A 19,861-nucleotide genomic window follows, 5' to 3' on the forward strand; every position below is an offset into this window, starting at 1 on the left:
AGAGGCTCGGGCATGGTGGCTCACACCTGTAATCCCAGCACTTTGGGAGGCCGAGGCAGGCAGATCGCCTGAGGTTAGGAGTTTGAGACCAGCCTGGCCAACATGGTGAAAACCCGCCTCTACTAAAAATGCAAAAATTAGCCTGGCATGGTGGCGGGCGCCTGTAATCCCAGCTACTTGGGAGGCTGAGGCAAGAGAATTGCTTGAACATGGGAGGCAGAGGTTGCAGTGAGCCGAGCGAGATCTCGCCACTGCACTTGAGTCTGGGCAACAGAACAAAAATCCGTCTCAAAAAAAAAAAAGAGGAAACTTTAGCGGGCTTGTGGGGAGGGAAGTGGGAAGATTTTCCCAATCCTTGTTTCGGTGGCATGAATACTCCTTTCCAGCTTAAAGCAGATTTAACCCTCTCAAAGTCCACCTTCCTCAGCTCCTCTGTTCTGTTCTTTCATCTTTGGTCCTGCTCTCTCCTAATCTTTCTCCTCTCTTCCCCTTTTAATTTTTCTCCTTTTGTCTTCAAACTCCAAAGTTACACACTCATTGTGTCCCTCCATTTTCCCTTTATCCCCCGTCGCTAATAGGAGAATTTTCTCCTGCCATTCGATCATGATACAGGCTATCTGAAAAAATGAGAATTAGGTTCCTAGCAAGACAGATGACCTACCATTTTCCAGAGGACATTGTGGAATCCTGTTTGCCTGAAGGTTCCAAATATAACCCATGTTCCACTCGAGGCACACTTGATGATCTTTGAAAGGGCGTTCAAAAGGCGGGATGGTCTGCAGGAGGGTATAATTCTTTGCTACAGCATGGAGCAAGTTTTCCTCCCATTTAACACTCCAGTCTCCGCCACTGTATTTGTGAGTAATCCAGGCGCGTACTATCACTGCAGATACAGAGATGGAATGTCTGATGAAATAATCATCTCTGTAAACCATAATGCTTGGAAATTTCACATGTACTATTTGTGTCCTGCTGGTGTGAAGATGTTTCTCATTCTTCCACCTTTTTTTGTACACGGGAATGCTACTTCTGAACTCCGATGAAACAACTGCTTCCAAATTGACAACACAAGGCTGAGAGCATAAATACTCAACCGAGACTTCAGAAACGTTGCGAACATTTCCTTCAAAGACAGTAAAATAAATAAAGTCTTTGTAAGCCACACTCTGCTCAGCTTTGGGTATCACTGATGTCGTCAGGGAAGTCTGCCTACCCAAAGACGGTACAACATTCTGAAAAAAAGAAAAAGAAAGTAAGAAATACAGAAAGTTTAAAAATCCTCATCATAACAGATATGTGAATCATTATTTTCCTGGGATAAAAAATATCAATCTACATAAAGCAATGAATGAATGCGGGAGATAAAAGATGTCAAAACCACTACTGAAGAACTGGGGAAAAACCAACACACAAATCCAAAGGAAGATGAGGCCACATTAAACTCTTTCCCCAGACCCAGTAACATCTGCTGATCAGAATGTGACTGTCACATCTACGTGGCAATAATTCCAGAGTTAGTTTTCCAAGGCAGAAGTTGGTTCACAACAAATCCAGTAGCAACGGAACCTGCCTTAGAATAAAACAGAGACAATGCAGCTTCAGACATTTTCAAACCATTGTCCTGACTTTAAATGGTGGGTCAGACACTATCAAATCAAAGGGTGGCAGAAAAGTGCAAAGTGCACCCTCGAGGGAACATAACAGGGATGCCAGCCTGGCCCCTTTTTCTCCCATAAGTTTGAAGCCAGGGCAAGCCTGCATGATATATGGACAGGCAAGAGGCTTCTATTGCTCCTGGTCGCACACAAGTAAGCTCAGACGATGGGCTGTGTTGTCTGATTCTTTCACCATAGACGATGCTACATGCGCCAAGAGGGATTTTAGCTGAACGTTTATTTATCTGGTCATGAAATCAAGGAAAGGTTTTGAGCATGAGGTGCTGATATATGAATGCTAGGAGCTCTCCTAAATATGACTTTGTGATTCCGGTATCCAAAACACAATAGAAAAAGGTCACTTTGGACCACTGCATATCCATTAGGGTGGCTATTATTAAACACACACACAAACACACACACACAGAGAAAATAACAAGTGTTGGTGAAGATGTGGAGAAACTGGAACCCTTATGCACTCTTAATGAGAATGCAAAATGGTGTGGCTACTGTGGAAAATAGTATAGCAGTTCCTCAAATAAATTAGACACAGAATTATCATATGATCAGGCCGGGCGTGGTGGCTCATGCCTGTAATCCCATAAGTTTGGGAGGCCGAGGTGGGTGGATCACTTGAGGTCAGGAGTTCAAGACCAGCCTGGTCAACATGGTGAAACCCTGTCTTTACTAATAATACAAAAATCAGTTGGGTGTGGTGGTGCCCACCTGTAATTCCAGCTACTTGGGAGGCTGAGGCAGGAGAATCGCTTGAACCCGGGAGGTGGAGGTTGCAGTGAGCCAAGATCATGTCACTGCACTCCACCCTGGGCAACAGAGCGAGACTCCATCTCAAAAAAGAATTATGGTATGATCAGACCCAGCAATTCCACTTCTGGATATACACCCCAAAAATTGAAAGCAAGGACTTGAAGAGATATTTGTATACCCATGTTCATAACAGCATTACTCATGGTAGCCAAAAGCAACCCCAAGGGTCCATCCATGGATGAATGGGTAGAAAAAATGTGGTATATACATGGGATGGAATATTATTCAGCCCATAAAAGGGAATGAAATTCTGATATATGCTGTAAAATGGATGAACTTTGAGGACATGATGCTAAGTAAAACAAGCTAGACACAAAAGAACAGATATTATATCATCCACCTACATGAAGTACCTAGAGTAGTCAAACTCACAGAGACAGAAGGTAGAATAGAGGTTACCAGGGTCTAAGGGAAGAGGAGATTGAGGAGTTAGGATTTAATGGGTCCAGAGTTTCAGTTTGGGACGATGAAATAGCGAGACAGAAACTGGTGCTGGTTGCAAAACAATGGGAATGTCCTTGACACTACTGAGCTGTACACTTAGAAATGATTAAAAAGGTACATTTTAATGCTTGCATATTTTTACCACAATTTAAAAGAAAAAAGTCACTTTGGTCTCTTCCGAGGAAAGAAATAAGGACTCCTTTCTTCAATTCTGACTTAGAGCTGTGGGAGAGGCAAAGATGGACAAGACATGCAATTTGGTATCAGGGAATCGTGTCTATAAATAATGGCAATACAGGTGAAATGTCGTCAGTGTTCCCATCAAACTGTAAACAAGCCCAAGGGTGCATAGCACTGCGAGAGAATAATTCTAACTGGAAGTTCTGGGATAGGCTTTATGGAAGAAATGGTATCTCAGTTGGGCTTTGAGGGATGAAAAGAAGTTCTTCAGGTAGAGACACAAGGGAAAGGCACTGCAAGGGGTGTGAACAGCATAAGCCGGGCAAGAGGCAGGGGAATGCAGGTGTACTTGGGGAATAGCAAGCAGCTATGTGGACACGCAGGTATAAGGTTGAAAAGAAAAGCAGAGTTTGGCCCTAGAGAACATTGAGTCCCAGCCCAAGGAATGTGAACTTTTATTCTACTGACAGCAAAGAATCAACAAAGGTTTCTGTACAAGGGGGTGTTGTCTCCCTTTTAAAGCAACTGATAGTCAACGTCAATTAGAAACAAGGCTAACAATTCATACAAAAATGAGCAAACAACATAGTTAATCAACAAGTAAATGCTCATTCATAGTAAGATAAATGCAAATTGAAACTGCACTGAGATACCATTTTTTCCCTACTAGATTTGCAAAGATCAAAAAGTCAGATAACACATTGTACTGACCAGAGTATAGGAACCATGCCCTCTTATGTATTGCTGGTGGCAGTAATCTCTAATCTCTAAGAGGCCAATCAAGTAATAGCTACTAAAATTATAAATGCACTCACCCTCTGGACCAATAATTTCACTTCTAGGAGTTTAACCTACAAATACACTCAAAGTTGTGCAAAATGATGTTTGTGTAGATTTTCACTCCAGTACAGTTTGTAATTGCAGGAGATAGGGAGCCTAAACCCATCAAGAGGGGGCTGGTTAAATAAAAATAGTACATCCACTCGTAGAGTACCATACAGCTATTAAAGGAGGAAGCTCTTCACGTACATACAATGGAATGATCCCAAAGGGTTTTCTGTCTGGTTTTTTTGTTTGTTTTTGAATTTTCAGGGTTTTCTTTTTTGTTGTTTTTTTTTTGTTTTTTTTTTTTTGTTTTTTTTTTTTTGAGATGGAGTCTCACTCTGTCACCCAGGCTGGAGTTCAGTGACGCAATCTCGGCTCACTGCAACCTCTGCCTCCCAGGTTCAAGTGATTCTCCTGCCTCAGCATCCCGAGTAGCTGGGATTACAGGCACCTGCCACCACACCCGGCTGATTTTTGTATTTTTAGTAGAGATGGGGTTTCACCATGTTGGCCAGGCTGGTCTCGAACTCCTGACCTCAGGTGATCCACCCACCTCAGCCTCCCAAAGTGCTGGGATTACAGGAGTGAGCCACTGTGCCCAGCCCAGGTTTTGAAATTCCAGGTTTGTCGGAATATAATTCACACCACACAATTCACACACTGAAAGTGTAAGTTGCAATGTTTTCTAGTAGATTTACAAAGTTAGTCAACAATCAATCATTACAACAATCAATTTTCAAACATTTCATCGCCCCAAAATGAAACCCAGTACCCACTGGCAGTCACTTCCCATTTTTTTGCTTGCTTTTTAAAAACAGATTCAGAAATACCATTTGGATTAAATACACACACACACACCACACACACACATATATATGTACATGTGCATAATCACTTGAATACACATATCACTGGTTGCTTACACGGATAAGAATGAGGTGACCAGGAGACAGAATAAGAGAGAAAGATGCACTGTATATCCTTCCCTAACTTTTGAATTGTGTACTACACAATTTTTTTTTTTAAGTAGGTGAGAAGAAAGCAACTGTCCTAAAAGGTCAAAGTGGGCCGGGCATTGTGGCTCACTCCTGTAATCCCAGCACTTTGGGAGGATGAGATAGGCGGTTCACGAAGTCAAGAGATCGAGACCAACCTGGCCAACATGGTTAAACCCCGTCTCTTCTAAAAATACAAATATTAGCCAGGCGTGGTGGCACATGTCTGTAGTCCCAGCTACTCGGGAGACTGAGGCAGGAGAATCGCTTAAACCCGGGAGGAAGAGGTTGCAGTGAGCCGATATCGTGCCACCGCATTCCAGCCTGGCGACAGAGTGAGACTCTGTCTCAAAAAAAAAGGTCACAGTGGAAACTATGTCTTCTGCAAATGGCAGAGGGAATAGGAGAAGGGCTGGCGATTCCTTTTGACCAGTCATGGGAAACCTGTGGGAAGAGATATATAAAGACAGGGGTACAATGCAAACTGTCCATGCCACCCCCCCAGGAGAGGTTTAATTGTTTTATGTTCTCGTTTATGCTGCCAGATTACAGGGAGGAAACACATATAAAAACCGTCTCATAATTAGAAGCAGAGAACGTTAGAACGGATGAGTCTGGTGACAAGCCAGTCTACTCTCTTATTCTGCAGACGAGAAAATGACAATCAAGAGGTGACATTCTCCAACACCACCCAGCTGGTGGGTGAGCAAAGGCAAGCCCAGAAACCTGGCTCCTTTTCTAGCCACCCACCCACTCCCACCTTCCCCACGCCATAGCAAATGATATCAGTGGTGACTAATGGTCACCATTCCATGGTCGCCTGGAAACTCTACGCTAAATTCTGCTCCTACATGAATAGGAATGCACCCAGCATTTGTCCATAAGTGCTGGTTTATTAATTCAGCCAGATATGCCAAGATATCACCCCCATTCTCAAGATGCAAATCACAGTGTTAAGCCCACAACAGAGTTTCACCCAAGGCCAGGGATCGCTGGTGCTGGTGGAAGCCAAACCAGCCAATGGGTGGCCAACACGACTTATTCCAAAGCAATGCCCCAAATGTTTCCCTCACTAATCCCACAAATAAGTCAAATGTCAAATAAGACATTTGCTTATTTTGTGAGACAAAAGGCAGCCCAGCCCCCAGGACGTGCAGAGGTGTATTAAATATCACACTTTGTTCTTTCCCAAAGAACGACTTAAAACCTCTTCCTCATTCCTTTCATGTATACCTTAAAAACTCACCCAGGCTCAGCTCTCCCACTTTGATAATTTTTTGAGTAGGGATAGGGGGTGTCAGATTTTTAATGCTGATGCTAGGATCTCCAGTGAAAACCTCTTTTAAACAGAATGCCAGGGGAATGACCATTTGATTTTACTAGAAAAGTGCAGTTCATAATAACCTTGTTCATTATTTTACATCTTACTGCTAAAAATGCACCAGTCCACTTTTCTTCATTAATTAGCGCAGCACCCTGAGCATGGTTTCAGTTTTGTTTGATGGTCCATTCTTATAACATTGTGGATAATGGAGATATATACAAGCCAGGTGTTGTGGCTCATGCTGGTAATCCCAGTGCTTTGGGAGGCCAAGGCAGGAGGATCACTTGAGCCTCAAAATTCAAGGTTACAGTGAGCTATGATAGTGCCAATGAACTCCAGCCTGAGCAATAGCATAAGGCCCTGTCCCCCAAAAAATAAAAATAAAAATAAGAAGGCATATACACATTTCACCGTGTACTCTCCACAGAGCTGTCCCTTCAAATTCTGTTTCAAAAAAACTCTCCATATACTCATATGAAGATTATTTCATTTTCACCTGTTTCAAAGTCTCAGGTGCAGTAAAAGTTACCCCCAGGTATATAGGTGTTAGACATATGTTATCCAAAATGGTAGCCACAAGTCATATTAAGCACTTGTAATGTGGCTGGTCTGATTTGAGATGTGCTGTAAGTGTAAAATATTCATTGAATTTCAAAGCCTTCGTATAAAAAAAGGGCTGCAAAATATCTCAATAATTTTTATATTAATTGTGTGTTGACATGACAATATTTGGACACACTGAGTTAAATAAAATATATTAATATTCATTATGCCTACTCTTCTTACTTTTTTTTTTTTGAGATGGAGTCTCGCTCTGTCGCCCAGGCTGGAGTGTAATGGGGCAATCTCGGCTCATTGCAACCTCCGCCTCCCGGGTTCTAGTGATTCTCCTGCCTCAGCCTCCTGCGCAGCTGAGATCACAGGCATGTGCCACCATGCCCAGCTAATTTTTGTATTTTCAGTAGAGACAGGGTTTTGCCATGTTGGCCAGGCTGGTCTCGAACTCCTGACCTCAGGTGATCCACCTGCCTCGGCCTCCCAAAGTGCTAGGATTACCGGTGTGAGCCACTGCCCCCGGCCTCTCTTTACTTTTTTAACATAGCTACTAGAGAATTTAAAATTATATATGTGGCTTGAAATTTGTGGTTCACATTGTATTTCAACTGGATAGTGCTATTCTAAATTTGAGGTCAGCTGACTTTCTTGGAAAAAAAAAAATAGCCAGATGGTAAATATTTTAGGTTTTGCAGGGAAACTTTGAAATAGCCATAGGGACAACACATAACTGAATGAGTGTGGCCGTGGTCCTATACAACTTTGGTTACAAAAACAGGCAGCTGACTGGACAGGCCCACAGGCCTACAGTTTGCGAACTGCTTTTCTAAATTATCAAGCTTTTTTTTTTTTTTTTTGAGACTGAGTCTCGCTCTATTGCCCAGGCTCAAGTGCAGTGGCACAATCTCAGCTCACTGCAACCTCTGCCTCCCAGGTTCAAGTGATTCTCGTGCCTCAGCCTCCTGACTACCTGGGACTACAGGCACGTGCCACCACACCCGGGTAATTTTTATATTTTTAGTAGAGACCGAGTTTCACCATGTTGGCCAGGCTGGTCTCGAACTTCTGACCTCAGGTGATCCACTCACCTCGGCTTTCCAAAGTGCTGGGATTACAGCCTGAGCCACAGCGCCTGGCCAATTATCAAGCTATTATCCCAGATAGAGTTTTGAAGAACAAAAGGTGACAGACGATATGCTTTGTTAGGAGTTCTCATGTAGGAGAAACGGGGTGAATAGCTCAACTGGGCATCATTTCATATGTGTGTAGTTGATGGGGCTTGATTCTGTATTTTTCTACGGTTCCCTGGTGGAGAGTGTTGACATTTTGCTATTGTTTCTTTCAGAAAAGATCTAAGTCAGAGGCTAACATGAAGTTAAGCTAGGCAAAGAGATCAAATTTTAAGGACTGAGATGGATTGTTTGACAAGTAGGAGAAGCTTGAATGACAGCTGGAGTACAAGAGAAGAGAAACTTTGGGGTGGGGCAATGTTTCCTTAAGTTAATGAGGGTGTGTTGGCCCCAAAGAGGGCCTCAAAATCACCCTGCGTGACCTGTGCAGAACATGGTCTAAACCCTTCAAGAAGGTGCTTTGAGGCACCTATGCAATGAAGGAAGCTGGCATCCGGTGGCTTGTAGCAGACCCTGTGGGCAGCTGATTCACCACAAGTCATGGCTACCTCTCCTATGCACAAAACCAACACTGATTAGCAACACATCACACTCTAAATATTGATTAAGCTGAAGCTGACTTCCTGGCTCAAGTCATGTGTGTGGTTATAAGCTGTTTCCTGCCAGGAAAATAAGGCAATTAACTTGAAGAGTTCCAGCTACAGGCATGACACGTGTCCAGCCTTCATAGGTATTTTCACATGCCAGGTTGCATTAACACAAGCTAAAAATTTATCTGCATGTTCCTTTGTTTAGAAATTATGAGTTCAGAGTCCATGTCATTGTTATGTTTCCAGCTTCTAAGATAGAGTCTGACACACAGTAAGAATTTAGTAAGTGTTTCTTGCTGAAATAAAGCACTGGGGCTGGGCACGGTGGCTAATGCCTGTAATCCCAGCACTTTGGGAGGCCGAGGCGGGCGGATCACCTGAGGTCAGGAGTTTGAGACCAGCCTGGTCAACAAGGTGAAACCTTGTCTCTGCTAAAAATACAAAAAAAAATTAGCCTGGCGTGGTGGTGGGCACCTGTAATCCCAGCCACTCGGGATGCTAAAGCAGGAGAATCACTTGAAACCGGGAGGTGGAGGTTGCAGCGGGCCGAGATTGCGCCACTGCACTCCAGCCTGGACAATAGAGCAAGATTCCGTCTCAGGAAAAAAAAAAAAAAAAAGCACTGGCCATGGGCATTTCTGCCAGGTGTCTCAGTGGCCCTGGGGGCACTTGCATATAAACCAAATGACTTGATCAGTTTTGAGTCCCCACTGCCTTCTTCTTACACTCATAAGTTCTCTTGTAAGGGGTTCCCATCATTTCTCTATTGTTCTCCCAGCCTCGTTAATTCCTTCCAAAGATGCCCTTTGGCATCTCACTGGTCTCTGGGGGGCAGAACTGAGCTGGGGAACTGTGAGATCAGGGAAGATGGCACCTTGGCACCCACCTTACCCATTTGGGGCAAACTTCCAGCTATTTTGTCCCTCTAGACCTTTCAGACAACCGTCCTACATTCTAGACCGTTTCCATTTCTCCACACCAAAAATACAAATTAAATTTTTAAGATTTCTCATCCCTTGACCCTCTGCTGAATTCCTGTTCATCTGGCAAGTTCATCCATGTTACTGTGATAATGAAAAAATACTGAGGTAATGTCACATATCTGTATTTCTACGCCAGCTTGGCGGAGATAATGCCTTAAAAGCACAGTCTAAATGCACTGCAACTCTAAGCGAGATATTTGGGGTGAAGAGGGGCATCTGTGCCCCTCAAATTATGCCATTTAGGCAGCTACAATAGATGTTCCACCTTGAAAGCAACATACTGATCCATTTTGCATGCAACAGAGCTGGGCCCTGAAAGATGCTTGAGCCCTCAAATATGTTTATACCAGATGTGAGCCCTCATCAAAGTCAAATTTGACAATGTCATGCACAGTGACAAAACACAGATTCTCTTGCTTTTGTGTAAATGTGCATGTATTGTAATTTTTTTAAAAAAAAAGAAATGGGCCAGTTAATGTGTGTTCATGATAGAAGACCCCAAATAGGAGATATAAATGCATTGAACTCAGCCTGGGAATCAAGAAACAGATGAATTTATGCATCTTCTCAATGGAAAAATAAAACTATCAATATGACCTAAACTTCTTTTAGGATGACTGCATTCGATTCCTTTAAGCAAAATCATTAAGAAGAGATGCTATTCAAATAACCCTCCCTTGCTCCAAAGAGCTGAGAAAACCTGGCTTTGTTCTCTATCCGGTCTCCACTTGGTATTTAAGGAAGGATCAGAGAGATTGGGAAACTTTAAATCATTCGCATCTTGCTACGGGAAGTTCATTGGCACGTACACATGTCTGTGGGTGGGTATGATAAGAAAACAATAACTGTTTTTCTCATTCCTGACCTTTCTGCTCCATTCTTCTAAGAAAACTGTGGCTCATGAGGGCTTTCTCTTCAAACTGGCTGGATCATATTTTCCCTAGGTCAAAAAGGTAAGTGTCTTGCCTTAAAGGGCCTATTTTTGTAATTTCTGCCTACTAGATATAAGCAAAAATTCTGTTTAAGTCAACAAAGCATGCAATTAAGCAAAATGGACGATGATGTCAATACAGACTTCAAAATCAGCATGTGCTTAGGGAAGAATTTCCCAGTTGAGTATTATTCCTTCCTAAACCTGAGAGCTGGCCAGAGCCACACCATCACAGTCATGATCAATATTCCTGGTTGTGTAAGATTCTCCCCCATACTATTTAATATGCTGTTTCTTCCCAACTCACATCACACAAAGCTACCTAAGCTTGGTTTGCTCTTATTTCATTGAGTACCTCCTGTGTACTGAGCACTGGGATGGGTCTGTTAAACCTTTTTTCTCTCTGACTTCTAACCTCCTCCTCTCATATGGGACCTCATAGAACTTCTCACTTCTAACCCAATCCTCACAACAGCCGACAGAGGGAGACAGCATCCCACTGTTACAGCTGAGGCAATGGAATGCCTTCAGAGAGGGTAAGTAACTTGCCTAAGGCCAACCAGCTACCAAAAAGCAGAACCAAAATTCAAATCCACATTGGCTGACTCCAAAGCCATGAGGGTGTGCCTCTTGTCTTCTAACAACACCCAAAGATGATGCCCTCAACTCACGCCCTTGCCTTTACACACCTGTCACCGCTTTCTGGCTACAGGGTTGGGGAATCTCATGACTTTCCTTATTCTCATCTTGAAAGGGTTGGGGCTAAAATGCCATCATGCCGGCATGCCTTGAGTTTGGAGGAGATAGATATTGCCTAAACCACAAACACACAAACACCAGACTCAGCCAGCTCCCAGTATAACTAAGCCCTTCTCCAGGTAGAGACGGGAAACAAGGCCTGCCAAGGCAGAATCCCATCAGCCATTCCTCATGGGCTGCACACGCCTCCTGCCCCTCGGCTCCTTTCTCAGGGGAATGGCATGAGCCAATAAACAGGGTAACTGAATTCACTTTAGGCTATTTACGGTTTACTCTAGTCTATCCATCTTTCCAGCGAATTGCCTGGGTTATTCTCTCCTACCTGTCCTCTAGCTCCGACGCTTTTGCCAACAGGCAGCCAGAAGAAATAGAAGGCAAGAGGCCAACACCATGGCTTGGGAAATTTTAGGAGCTCCAGTCAGGACTTCCAGTCAGGAAGCTATTGGTTGATGTGAGGTTTGGGGATGATCTCTGTTTTCAAATATTCATAATCCTTCTCCCTCAAGCTAGATAATTGCAGATCTCTTTATCTTGTTTTGATCTTCTCATACCCTGCATTGCACACATAGTGAGGGGTTAATGAATACTCTTAGATGGATGACCGAGGGTATGTGGCCACTTACAGAGAATCCTGTACAAGGCTCTGTCACAGCCGCCGTCTGCTAACTGTCCCACATGTATCTGTGCTGTTTCTTTGTTGTTGTTGTTTTGTTTTTTGTTTTTGTTTTTTGTTTGTTTGTTTGTTTTTTGAGACAGAGTCTCACTCTGTCGCCAGGCTGGAGTGCAGCGGCGCGATCTCGGCTTATTGTAACCTCTGCCTCCTGCGTTCAAGCAATTCTCCTGTCTCAGCCTCCCGAGTAGCTGGGATTATAGGTGCATGCCACCACACCCCGCTAATTTTTGTATTTTTAGTAGAGATGGGGTTTCACCATGATCTGCCTGCCTCGGCCTCCCAAAGTGCTGGGATTATAGGCGTAAGACAACGCGCCCAGCCTCTGTGCTGTTAATGTCCTCTTACTTCTTTGTCCTCAGTGTGATTGTCTAACAAGTGCAGCTATCCACTCTGAACATTTCAATTGACAGCTGACATCAATACTGGCCATCCTGAGATTTATCTTCTCATATAAGAAAATATTATACTTTGGGGACCAGAGCTTAGAATGGACAAGATTGTCTTCTAGAAGTGCCATTATCACAGATAGAGAGCTGGGGCAGCCTCAGGCCAGTTCTAGCTAAGTTGGAAGAAGGTAAGAGTTAATGGTGTAAGAAAATAGCAAGAAGGCCCGTTGGGAAGGGAAAGTTCTGCGTGGAGCACAGTACTCAGCACCCACGACCTCAGTGGAAGCAATTTCATTATCCTTTGCTTTCGAGGCCCTCTCCCCGAGGAGGCTCTCTGCATCTTGACCTTTGGTGACCTCAGAATTTTCTGGCAGCCACTGGAACCAGGGATCATCTTTTCAGAAATCTGTTTGGCATCGTTCCGTGACTTATCTTTCAGCCCTCATCACAATTATTCATGCTTTGGCAGTATCCTAGCTACAGACACAGTACTCTTCTTGAGCTGATACTGAAGGTTACTCCGTCCCAGCCTATGGAGAAGGAAGGCGCCCACTCCTCAGGACCCTGACTCCAGGAAGCATGCTCCCTGTGAGGGCAGGTGCTTAAAGGCATCTATTCAGAAGCTGCTGTCAACCTCCAGCCCTTGTGAACAAGCAAATAGGTGAAGATAACACAAAACAGGAACTGGTCCCCAAATCATAGGCAATTTGGCTTTGGAATGCATTCCAAGGCACATTTGCTGTACACTTGTATGCACATTCATCCAAACTCAAATGCTAAACTCCACCAGCTGCCTCTGGACTACATAAAAACCCCAAACCTTTATCTCTTCATTAACGATGGCAAATATTTTCTGGCTTTACCTTTCTTCCCCACTTTAACATCCTGCTTCTATTCTGTGGCCTGCGCTTCCTGCTTTGTATATTTTAGATTACTTTAGACATGACCTCACATCCTGGCCAATTGCACAGTGGCTGCTAATTGCTAGAGCTTTGCTAATGGCCCGCACATCGATGAAGAATGAGTTACAAGCAGCAAAATCCAGAAGACAATAAACTAGTGTGGTTTAAAGCTGGGGCTCTGGAGGGAGACAGATTTGGGTTTCAATCTCAGACTGTATGGCCTAGGGCAACTAACTTAACCTCTCTGAGTCTCTGTTATCTCATCTAAATGGAGATTGTAATAGCTCCTACCTCACAGGGTTGTTGCTAAGATAAATACTGGATAATGCCTATAAACGACTTAGCATAATGTAAGCTATCGTTATTACCATGTAGGCTTTCAAATTATGAAATAGCTTTCTTCCTCTAGAGTCTACATATTCCTGGGATCCTGCCTAGCTATTCTGCTCCATCTCTACCCTGCACCTGCCCAGCCCCATCCCCCTGACCAACCACTTCCTCCAGGTAGCATTCCTTGATTGAGCAAAATGCACACAATTATACATTTGCATTTTCTCTCTATTGTTTTATGTTTTTCAAGTGTTTCACATGGATATTTACATTTTCCCCAATTCACACACCAAGCTTCTCCAAGATCAAGAAGTCTTGCCTTCAGTAGTATCTTGTGTAGCGTAGACCCAAGAGCAACATCCCTAGTAAATGGCTAGATCTTCAGAACAAAATGTGGAGACTGCCTTTTAAGTCGGCCTTTTGCGTCCTTTGCAAAATGGCTCTCTTGTTTATCAAAGTCTGTCTTGTACAGTAAGCGTATCAGAAGTTCCTCTGAAGGAAGCATACAAAGACAGGAAGCACTGACATTTCCCCCCACCATGAGGTCCCCAAATCCATTCCTTCCCCATCTGCCAAGACATTCATCCGTGCTCTAGTTATTTTCCACATCACAGTATTTTCTAAAATTACTCTTTCCGGAGCCCTTCCTCACCCCTTCACTATCTCACTTGAGTCTATCCATGGCATCATTTTTCCCTCTGTTCTCTTAATCCCCCTTGGTGTACACAGAACTTTCACATGAATGATACTTGCTCCATCATCATCTGTCTCTGTTTCCAGAGTCCACTTAGGCCCTTAGGCTTTGCTCTCCTGACTCTGACTTCCTGAACTGTTGAGAAGTAGTTCCCCTCCTTGCCAGGTCTTGAGATGTCCACGTGGAACTTTTCGGCCCGGCCCATTTGTATAGGAATGTTTCAGGCAACACTCTACTACATCACTTCTGCTTCTGTGGGTAGCCAGCGGGGCCCTGTGTACAGGGATCATCTGTTTAAACTGAAATCTTGTCATTTGTTATGGCAGTTTTATTTATGAGCCTGTGTGTTGTAACCTTGTGGCATAAATATTAAATAATAATATCTCTTGGGCAAAAAAAAATCATTCATGTTAACTGACAACTTCTTATGAAAATATGAAGTAAGCCCAACCACACAATTTGATATTGGCTAATTCTGAAATATGAGTAAAAGCACGGATTGCTCAACAGGTAGATGCACAGGCAGAATTATAATTTGCATTTTTACACCTTCTTGCTTCAAGAAATGAAATATTGAAGAAGTAAAAAACGTTAAAAGAAACGGGCTGGGTGGCAAATTTCTTCAGAATCAAATTCTAATTTCTGCCAGTATCTCCTAAGCAGTTTTTAGCTTCCAAAAAGAAAGACTCCAAATAATGACAATGCCACATAAGTGAAATGAATTCTGAACAATGACACTGCTCATTTTTTTTTTTTTTTGGCATTCTGTGAATTTCCTATTACATCAGTTTCATGATTCAGCACTTTCCATTTCATTTATTTACAGTAATATATGGCGAGATAACCCAAGGTTTCTGCAGGATTTTGGAACATAAGGTACGCTGGGCGGAAGGGTGTCGCCTTCTGTAAATTTACTATTGTTTAGGAGAACTCAAAACAGAAGCAAGCAAGCCCTCAAAGGAACTGAGAAAATTTCTCCCCACTTTGTTCTGAGGGGTCTCAGCTACTCTGGTATTTAAAATAAATTGGTTTTGAAAAATAGGTTACTGCCCTTTAGTTGATGACTAAAACAGAAGCCAAGAAGTGTGCAAATTGCAAACTGACATGCATGAGCCAAGCATATTCTCTGAAATGACAATGTTCAAGACGCAGCTAAAGTCACCACTCTGGCGGTAAGCGTGTTACAGAGAACTAGATTTCTTTCCGGCATCCGCAACTTGGCTGGAGTGACCAAGGAGGAGTTGAAGAGCGCTGGAGATGCGAGGTGCGTTGGCAGAAAACCGTCCGGGCCGGGAGGACCCGGTGGAAACTAAAAGGAGGGTCGACGCGGGTGGCGGGCGCCGAGAGAAAGAGGCGAAGTTGGGCACGGGAAGGAAAGGAGCTGCGAAAAGATTGAGAGGGAAGCCCAGGAGGGGTGGGGGGTTGGGGGTGCTGGAGACTGCGCGCGGCGGGGCGGGGAGCGAACTCCGGGCGGCGAGGCTCCCGGGTGGAGTCGAGGACAAGAAGGGGTCTCGAGGGTAACCCGACCCGGGTCTAGAGAGAGTCCAGGAGGGAGAGGAATGAGCACGAGCGAGAGAGCAGCTTGGCAAGTCCGGTCCAAGCGCCCCTCTCCACGCCTGGGTTACCTATCCCAGGTGCCGGGAGCGCCCGGGGCGCAGCGACAAGGAAGAGAGAAAACTAGCAGCGGCGTCCCCGCCCCGCGTGGCGGGTGTCCCCGGCCGCCCCCACCCGCGTTCCCGGGGCCCCGCGCGGAGGGGAAGACCCGGGCAGGGTCCGGCGCTCACCAGGTAGCAGAGCAGGAGCAGCGCGCAGGCAGGGCGGCCGCCGAGGCCCCGGGGAACGCCACCACTCGGGGGGACCATGGCTGCGGCCCGGGGGCCGACCGCGAGCGGCGGGGGTTGCTGCTGCTGCTGCCGCGGCCACCCGAGCCCCGCGCCGCGCCGCTGCATGGCGAGGCCGCCCGGATCCGGGCCGGAACAGGTCACCTGGTGCAGGGACCGGCCCCCGCCCGAGGCGCCACCTTCCCGCCCGCCCCCGGCCGGGCCGGCCGCCGCGCGCGGGGCCACCTGCCGCCACCTCCGGACCCGCCGCCGCCGCCACTGCCGCTCCCGCCGTCGCCGCCCCCGCAGCCCCAGCCGAGCGCCGGCTCCTCCCCGCCTCTCCGTCCCCGTCCCCTCCCTCCCCTCTGCCTCCCTGCCCAGCCCGCCTCCCGGCCGCTCCCTCTGGCACCCCGGGCTTCCATCCCTCGGGGCAGCGGGCGCCCACGCAGGTGGGCACCGACCCGGGTCCCGCCCCCTGGCCGCCGCCACCCCCCGCCCGGGTCGCTGGGCCCCGGCGCACCCCCCTTTCCCTTTCTCTCTGCTCCTCCCCCGCCGCCCTTCCGCGCTCCTGCTCTCGGCGATCCCCCTCCTCTCCCTCCGGCTCCCTCTTCCCTCTCCCCTCCGGCTCCCAAACCCCCTCTCTTTTTCACTTTCTCCTTTTCCTCCCTTTCCTCTTTCTCCCTTCCCATCCTCTTCCTCGCTCCCGCATTCTTCCTCTCCCACCCACCCCTTTTGCCGGTCGCACAGCCCAGTTCCCGCCCGTGCAATGGGTTTTTGTCTGGTTGCTTTTTTGGCCGGGGCGCCATTCCCGCAGGGCGCAGGGCGAGTGTGCCCCCTGGAGTTGTGCCGCGAAGCTGCCCGGTTCCCAGGCCTTCAGGATGGATTTTGACCCCTGCCAACCTCCACCTGTCCACCTGCGGGGTTGGGACCTCCTCCTTGCTGGCATGTTTGCAGCCGGGCTGCGCCCCACCCTGCCGGCTGGTTCGCGGCACGTTCTGGATGTTTCCCGAGGGTTTTGTGTGGTGCCGCCGCCACCGCCACCACTGCGCTCTTTGTTTTAATTGTCCAGAGTATTGGCACCCAGGACGGGTTTGTATTTGATTTGCATCCCTGTGCTCCGGCTTCCACTTTGGACCGAGAAGAAAATGAATTAATTAGGTCAATACAGTAATACTGGAGCCCCAAATAAAAGGGGTGAGGCCCTGGAAGTGCGCAAACAGCTTTTTAAAAAACCAGGACACATCCTCGGCCTTGGGGACGCAGGTTGAGACTGGCTGCTCTCCGACCCGGGTTCTGCGGCCTGGCGTAGAGGGGCCTCCGGACGGCGGGACCACCAGCTCGCCACCGGCCTTGGTTCAGGGAAGCGCTTGGCTGTGTCTAGCGGCTCCGACAACTATCTGGGCCCGCAGCTGCTGCTCTGAAACAGTTAATCCACCTTCCAAAGTTCGCAGAAGCTTCCCTTTAGCACTGGTAGATTTGTGCGGATTGGAACTAATAATAGCCTGGGAACCTGAGAGGCCACAGCCCTTTCCCTGTGCCACGAGCACAGGTCAAGTCACAACAGACGTCGGGGAGAGGCTGGTGGTGAGACGGGGTGCCCAGGATGGTTTGACGGGCGTGGGCATCCCCTGTGCCTGGACGCGCCCTCAGCTGCTTCAGTACAGGCCTGGCCACACCAGGCATGGTGGCTCCTCAGCTGTCATCCACTTTTTTTTAGGTCACCTAAGAGCTGTGGCCTTGTGTGAGTCCCTTGGCCTTATTCCACCGGTTCTCAAACTTCAGAATTACCTGGAGGGATTGTCAAAACACAGACTCCTGGACTCCAGCCCTAGAATTTCTGACTCAGTTAGTCCTGGGAGGGACTTGAGAATGTACCTTTCTAACAAGCTCCCGGGTGATGTTAACGCGCTGGTTCAAACAGCCGTCCTCCATTTCCAGAACTATTGGCTTTTAGGAAGCTGGGCTCCTGCTCCTCCCAGCCAGCTGCCACCATATTAAAGCATTTTGGGGGTTTTGACAGATGCTCCCACTATCTCTGTTCCACTTCTGCAGAAACAAAGCACTTAACATTATCCTGTGTGACGTGGAAAACCATTTATTCTATCGAGTGTCCAAGGGAACAAAAGATTTGGTGGCTTTGTCCCAGATCCTGTCTGTATCTTTTCCATCAGGTCAAAATACAGACTATGCTTTTAATGTATATGGAAGGAAAATTGTCGGCCAGTTCAGGGGAAAGGGGCTTCAACAGGCATTGCAGCATTTCTAGGATTGCCACCTGTCTTCTTGGGCCACGCTCTGGAGTTTCTCTCCTCCCACGTTGCAGACAGATTCTGTTGGTCTTCGGGGAGCTAAATGGTTCCTTCGGGTTGTTTGTAATCAGGATTCACGGAATCAGGAGTTTTCAAGGCCTTGTGAGCTTTGAGGGTTTGGGTTTACCTAAGCGTAGGTAAGCAGAGTGCCCCACTGGAGGCTGGACTGTTTCTAACCTGCCATATCCAACTGCTCACTTCTCCCCTACTCATTCATCTCCTATTGTGTTCCTACTGTGGACTGGGCACCACCTGAGGCCCCAGGATTCCAGAGGTAGGCAGGATGGCTCTGTTTCAGCAAGGAGCATCAGACATGCAGAAAACCGGCCAGAGTTTGGTCTTCTAAGAGGGATGTGTGAGTTGCTCTCTCATCCTGGGCTAGAGGTGGTGGGATTACCTGCTTCATCCTGTGTTGGAGACGGGGAGAGAAAAAGTCAGGATTTCTTTTCACGGGGGAGTGAGACATTTTGATCCAGAAGACAGAATCAGCTCTTACTTTTGCGTCTCTCCAGCAGTTTGTGTCAGTCATTGAAAGGGCGTGGTCTGATTTCAGAAGAAAGCCCTTTATTTAAAAAGAAATATATTTTCCCATTGCCCCATGGAAGGGCTTGAAATCTCACCATTACAATTCATCAGTTTAAGTTTTCATACTCCACTAAAAGTCGAAGTCCCCGGGGGAGATTGGCCTCCCTTATTACTGCCTTGGTGTGAGTCAGTTTATCACACGCCCTTGGAAAGGGACCAATTCCACACCTCAACACGGGAAAGGACAAAGGCACAGAGTCCTGAGCACTGCCCGCCCCTAGGAGGAGACTCCAGGGGCCTGGAGGGAGGGGCTGGAGAAAGGACTGCATCTGCATGCCCAGGTGGCACATCATAGCATTCCAGGTGAGGTGTTCTGAGGCTCTGAAATTTTTTTTTTCTTTTTCTTTTTTTTTTTGAGACGGAGTCTCACTCTGTTGCCCAGGCTGGAGTGCAGTGGTGTGATCTCAGCTCACTGCAACCTCCACCCCCTGGGTTTAAGCTATTCTCCTGCCTCAAGCCTCCCGAGTAGCTGGGATTACAGGCACCTGCCACCATGCCCAGCTAATTTTTGTATTTTTAGTAGAGATGGGGGTTTCACCATGTTGGCCAGGTTGGTCTTGAACTCCTGACCTCGTGATCCACTCACCTAGGCGTCCCAAAGTGCTGGGATTACAGGCATGAGCCACCATGCCCGGCCCAAAATGGTTTAAGATCAGTCACGTCTCGGGGACCAATACACTTGGTCAACTATTACTTTACCAAGCAAAAATAGTTTTTATAAACTAACTGCATATACTATCTTCTGTCAGTATCATTTCATTAAAAAGACAAGGCCTTTTACCATCAAAAAATTAGGAAGGGCCTAACATCCTAAGAAAAGACTGGGTTGGGTGCCATGGCTTATACTTGCAATCTCAGCACTTTGGGAGGCCAACACGGGCGGATCACTTGAGCCCAGAAGTTCGTGACCAGCCTGGGCAACATGGTGAAACCCTGTCTCTACTAAAAATACAAAAATTAGCC

The 19,861-nt window shown here is 46.6% G+C and overlaps 1 protein-coding gene across 2 annotated transcripts in view; it reads right to left on the reverse strand.

Annotated features, from left to right (window-relative positions):
- The window catches only part of SEL1L3 (SEL1L family member 3), a 116,424-nt gene extending 100,135 nt beyond the window's left edge, over window positions 1–16,289 (reverse strand). For both annotated transcript variants that reach the window (XM_054485031.2, XM_054485032.2), the window contains exons 1-2: window positions 15,969–16,289; window positions 662–1,232 (exon numbers count right to left, since the gene is read on the reverse strand). In XM_054485031.2, coding sequence (XP_054341006.1) covers window positions 662–1,232; window positions 15,969–16,133 — 736 coding nt within the window. In that variant the 5' untranslated portion in view covers window positions 16,134–16,289. The remainder of the gene's footprint in view (window positions 1–661; window positions 1,233–15,968) is intronic.
- Window positions 16,290–19,861: the final 3,572 nt, after the last annotated feature.

The sequence above is a fragment of the Pongo pygmaeus genome, chromosome 3 (genome assembly GCF_028885625.2).
Source record: "Pongo pygmaeus isolate AG05252 chromosome 3, NHGRI_mPonPyg2-v2.0_pri, whole genome shotgun sequence".
Classification (NCBI taxonomy): Eukaryota; Metazoa; Chordata; class Mammalia; order Primates; family Hominidae; genus Pongo; species Pongo pygmaeus.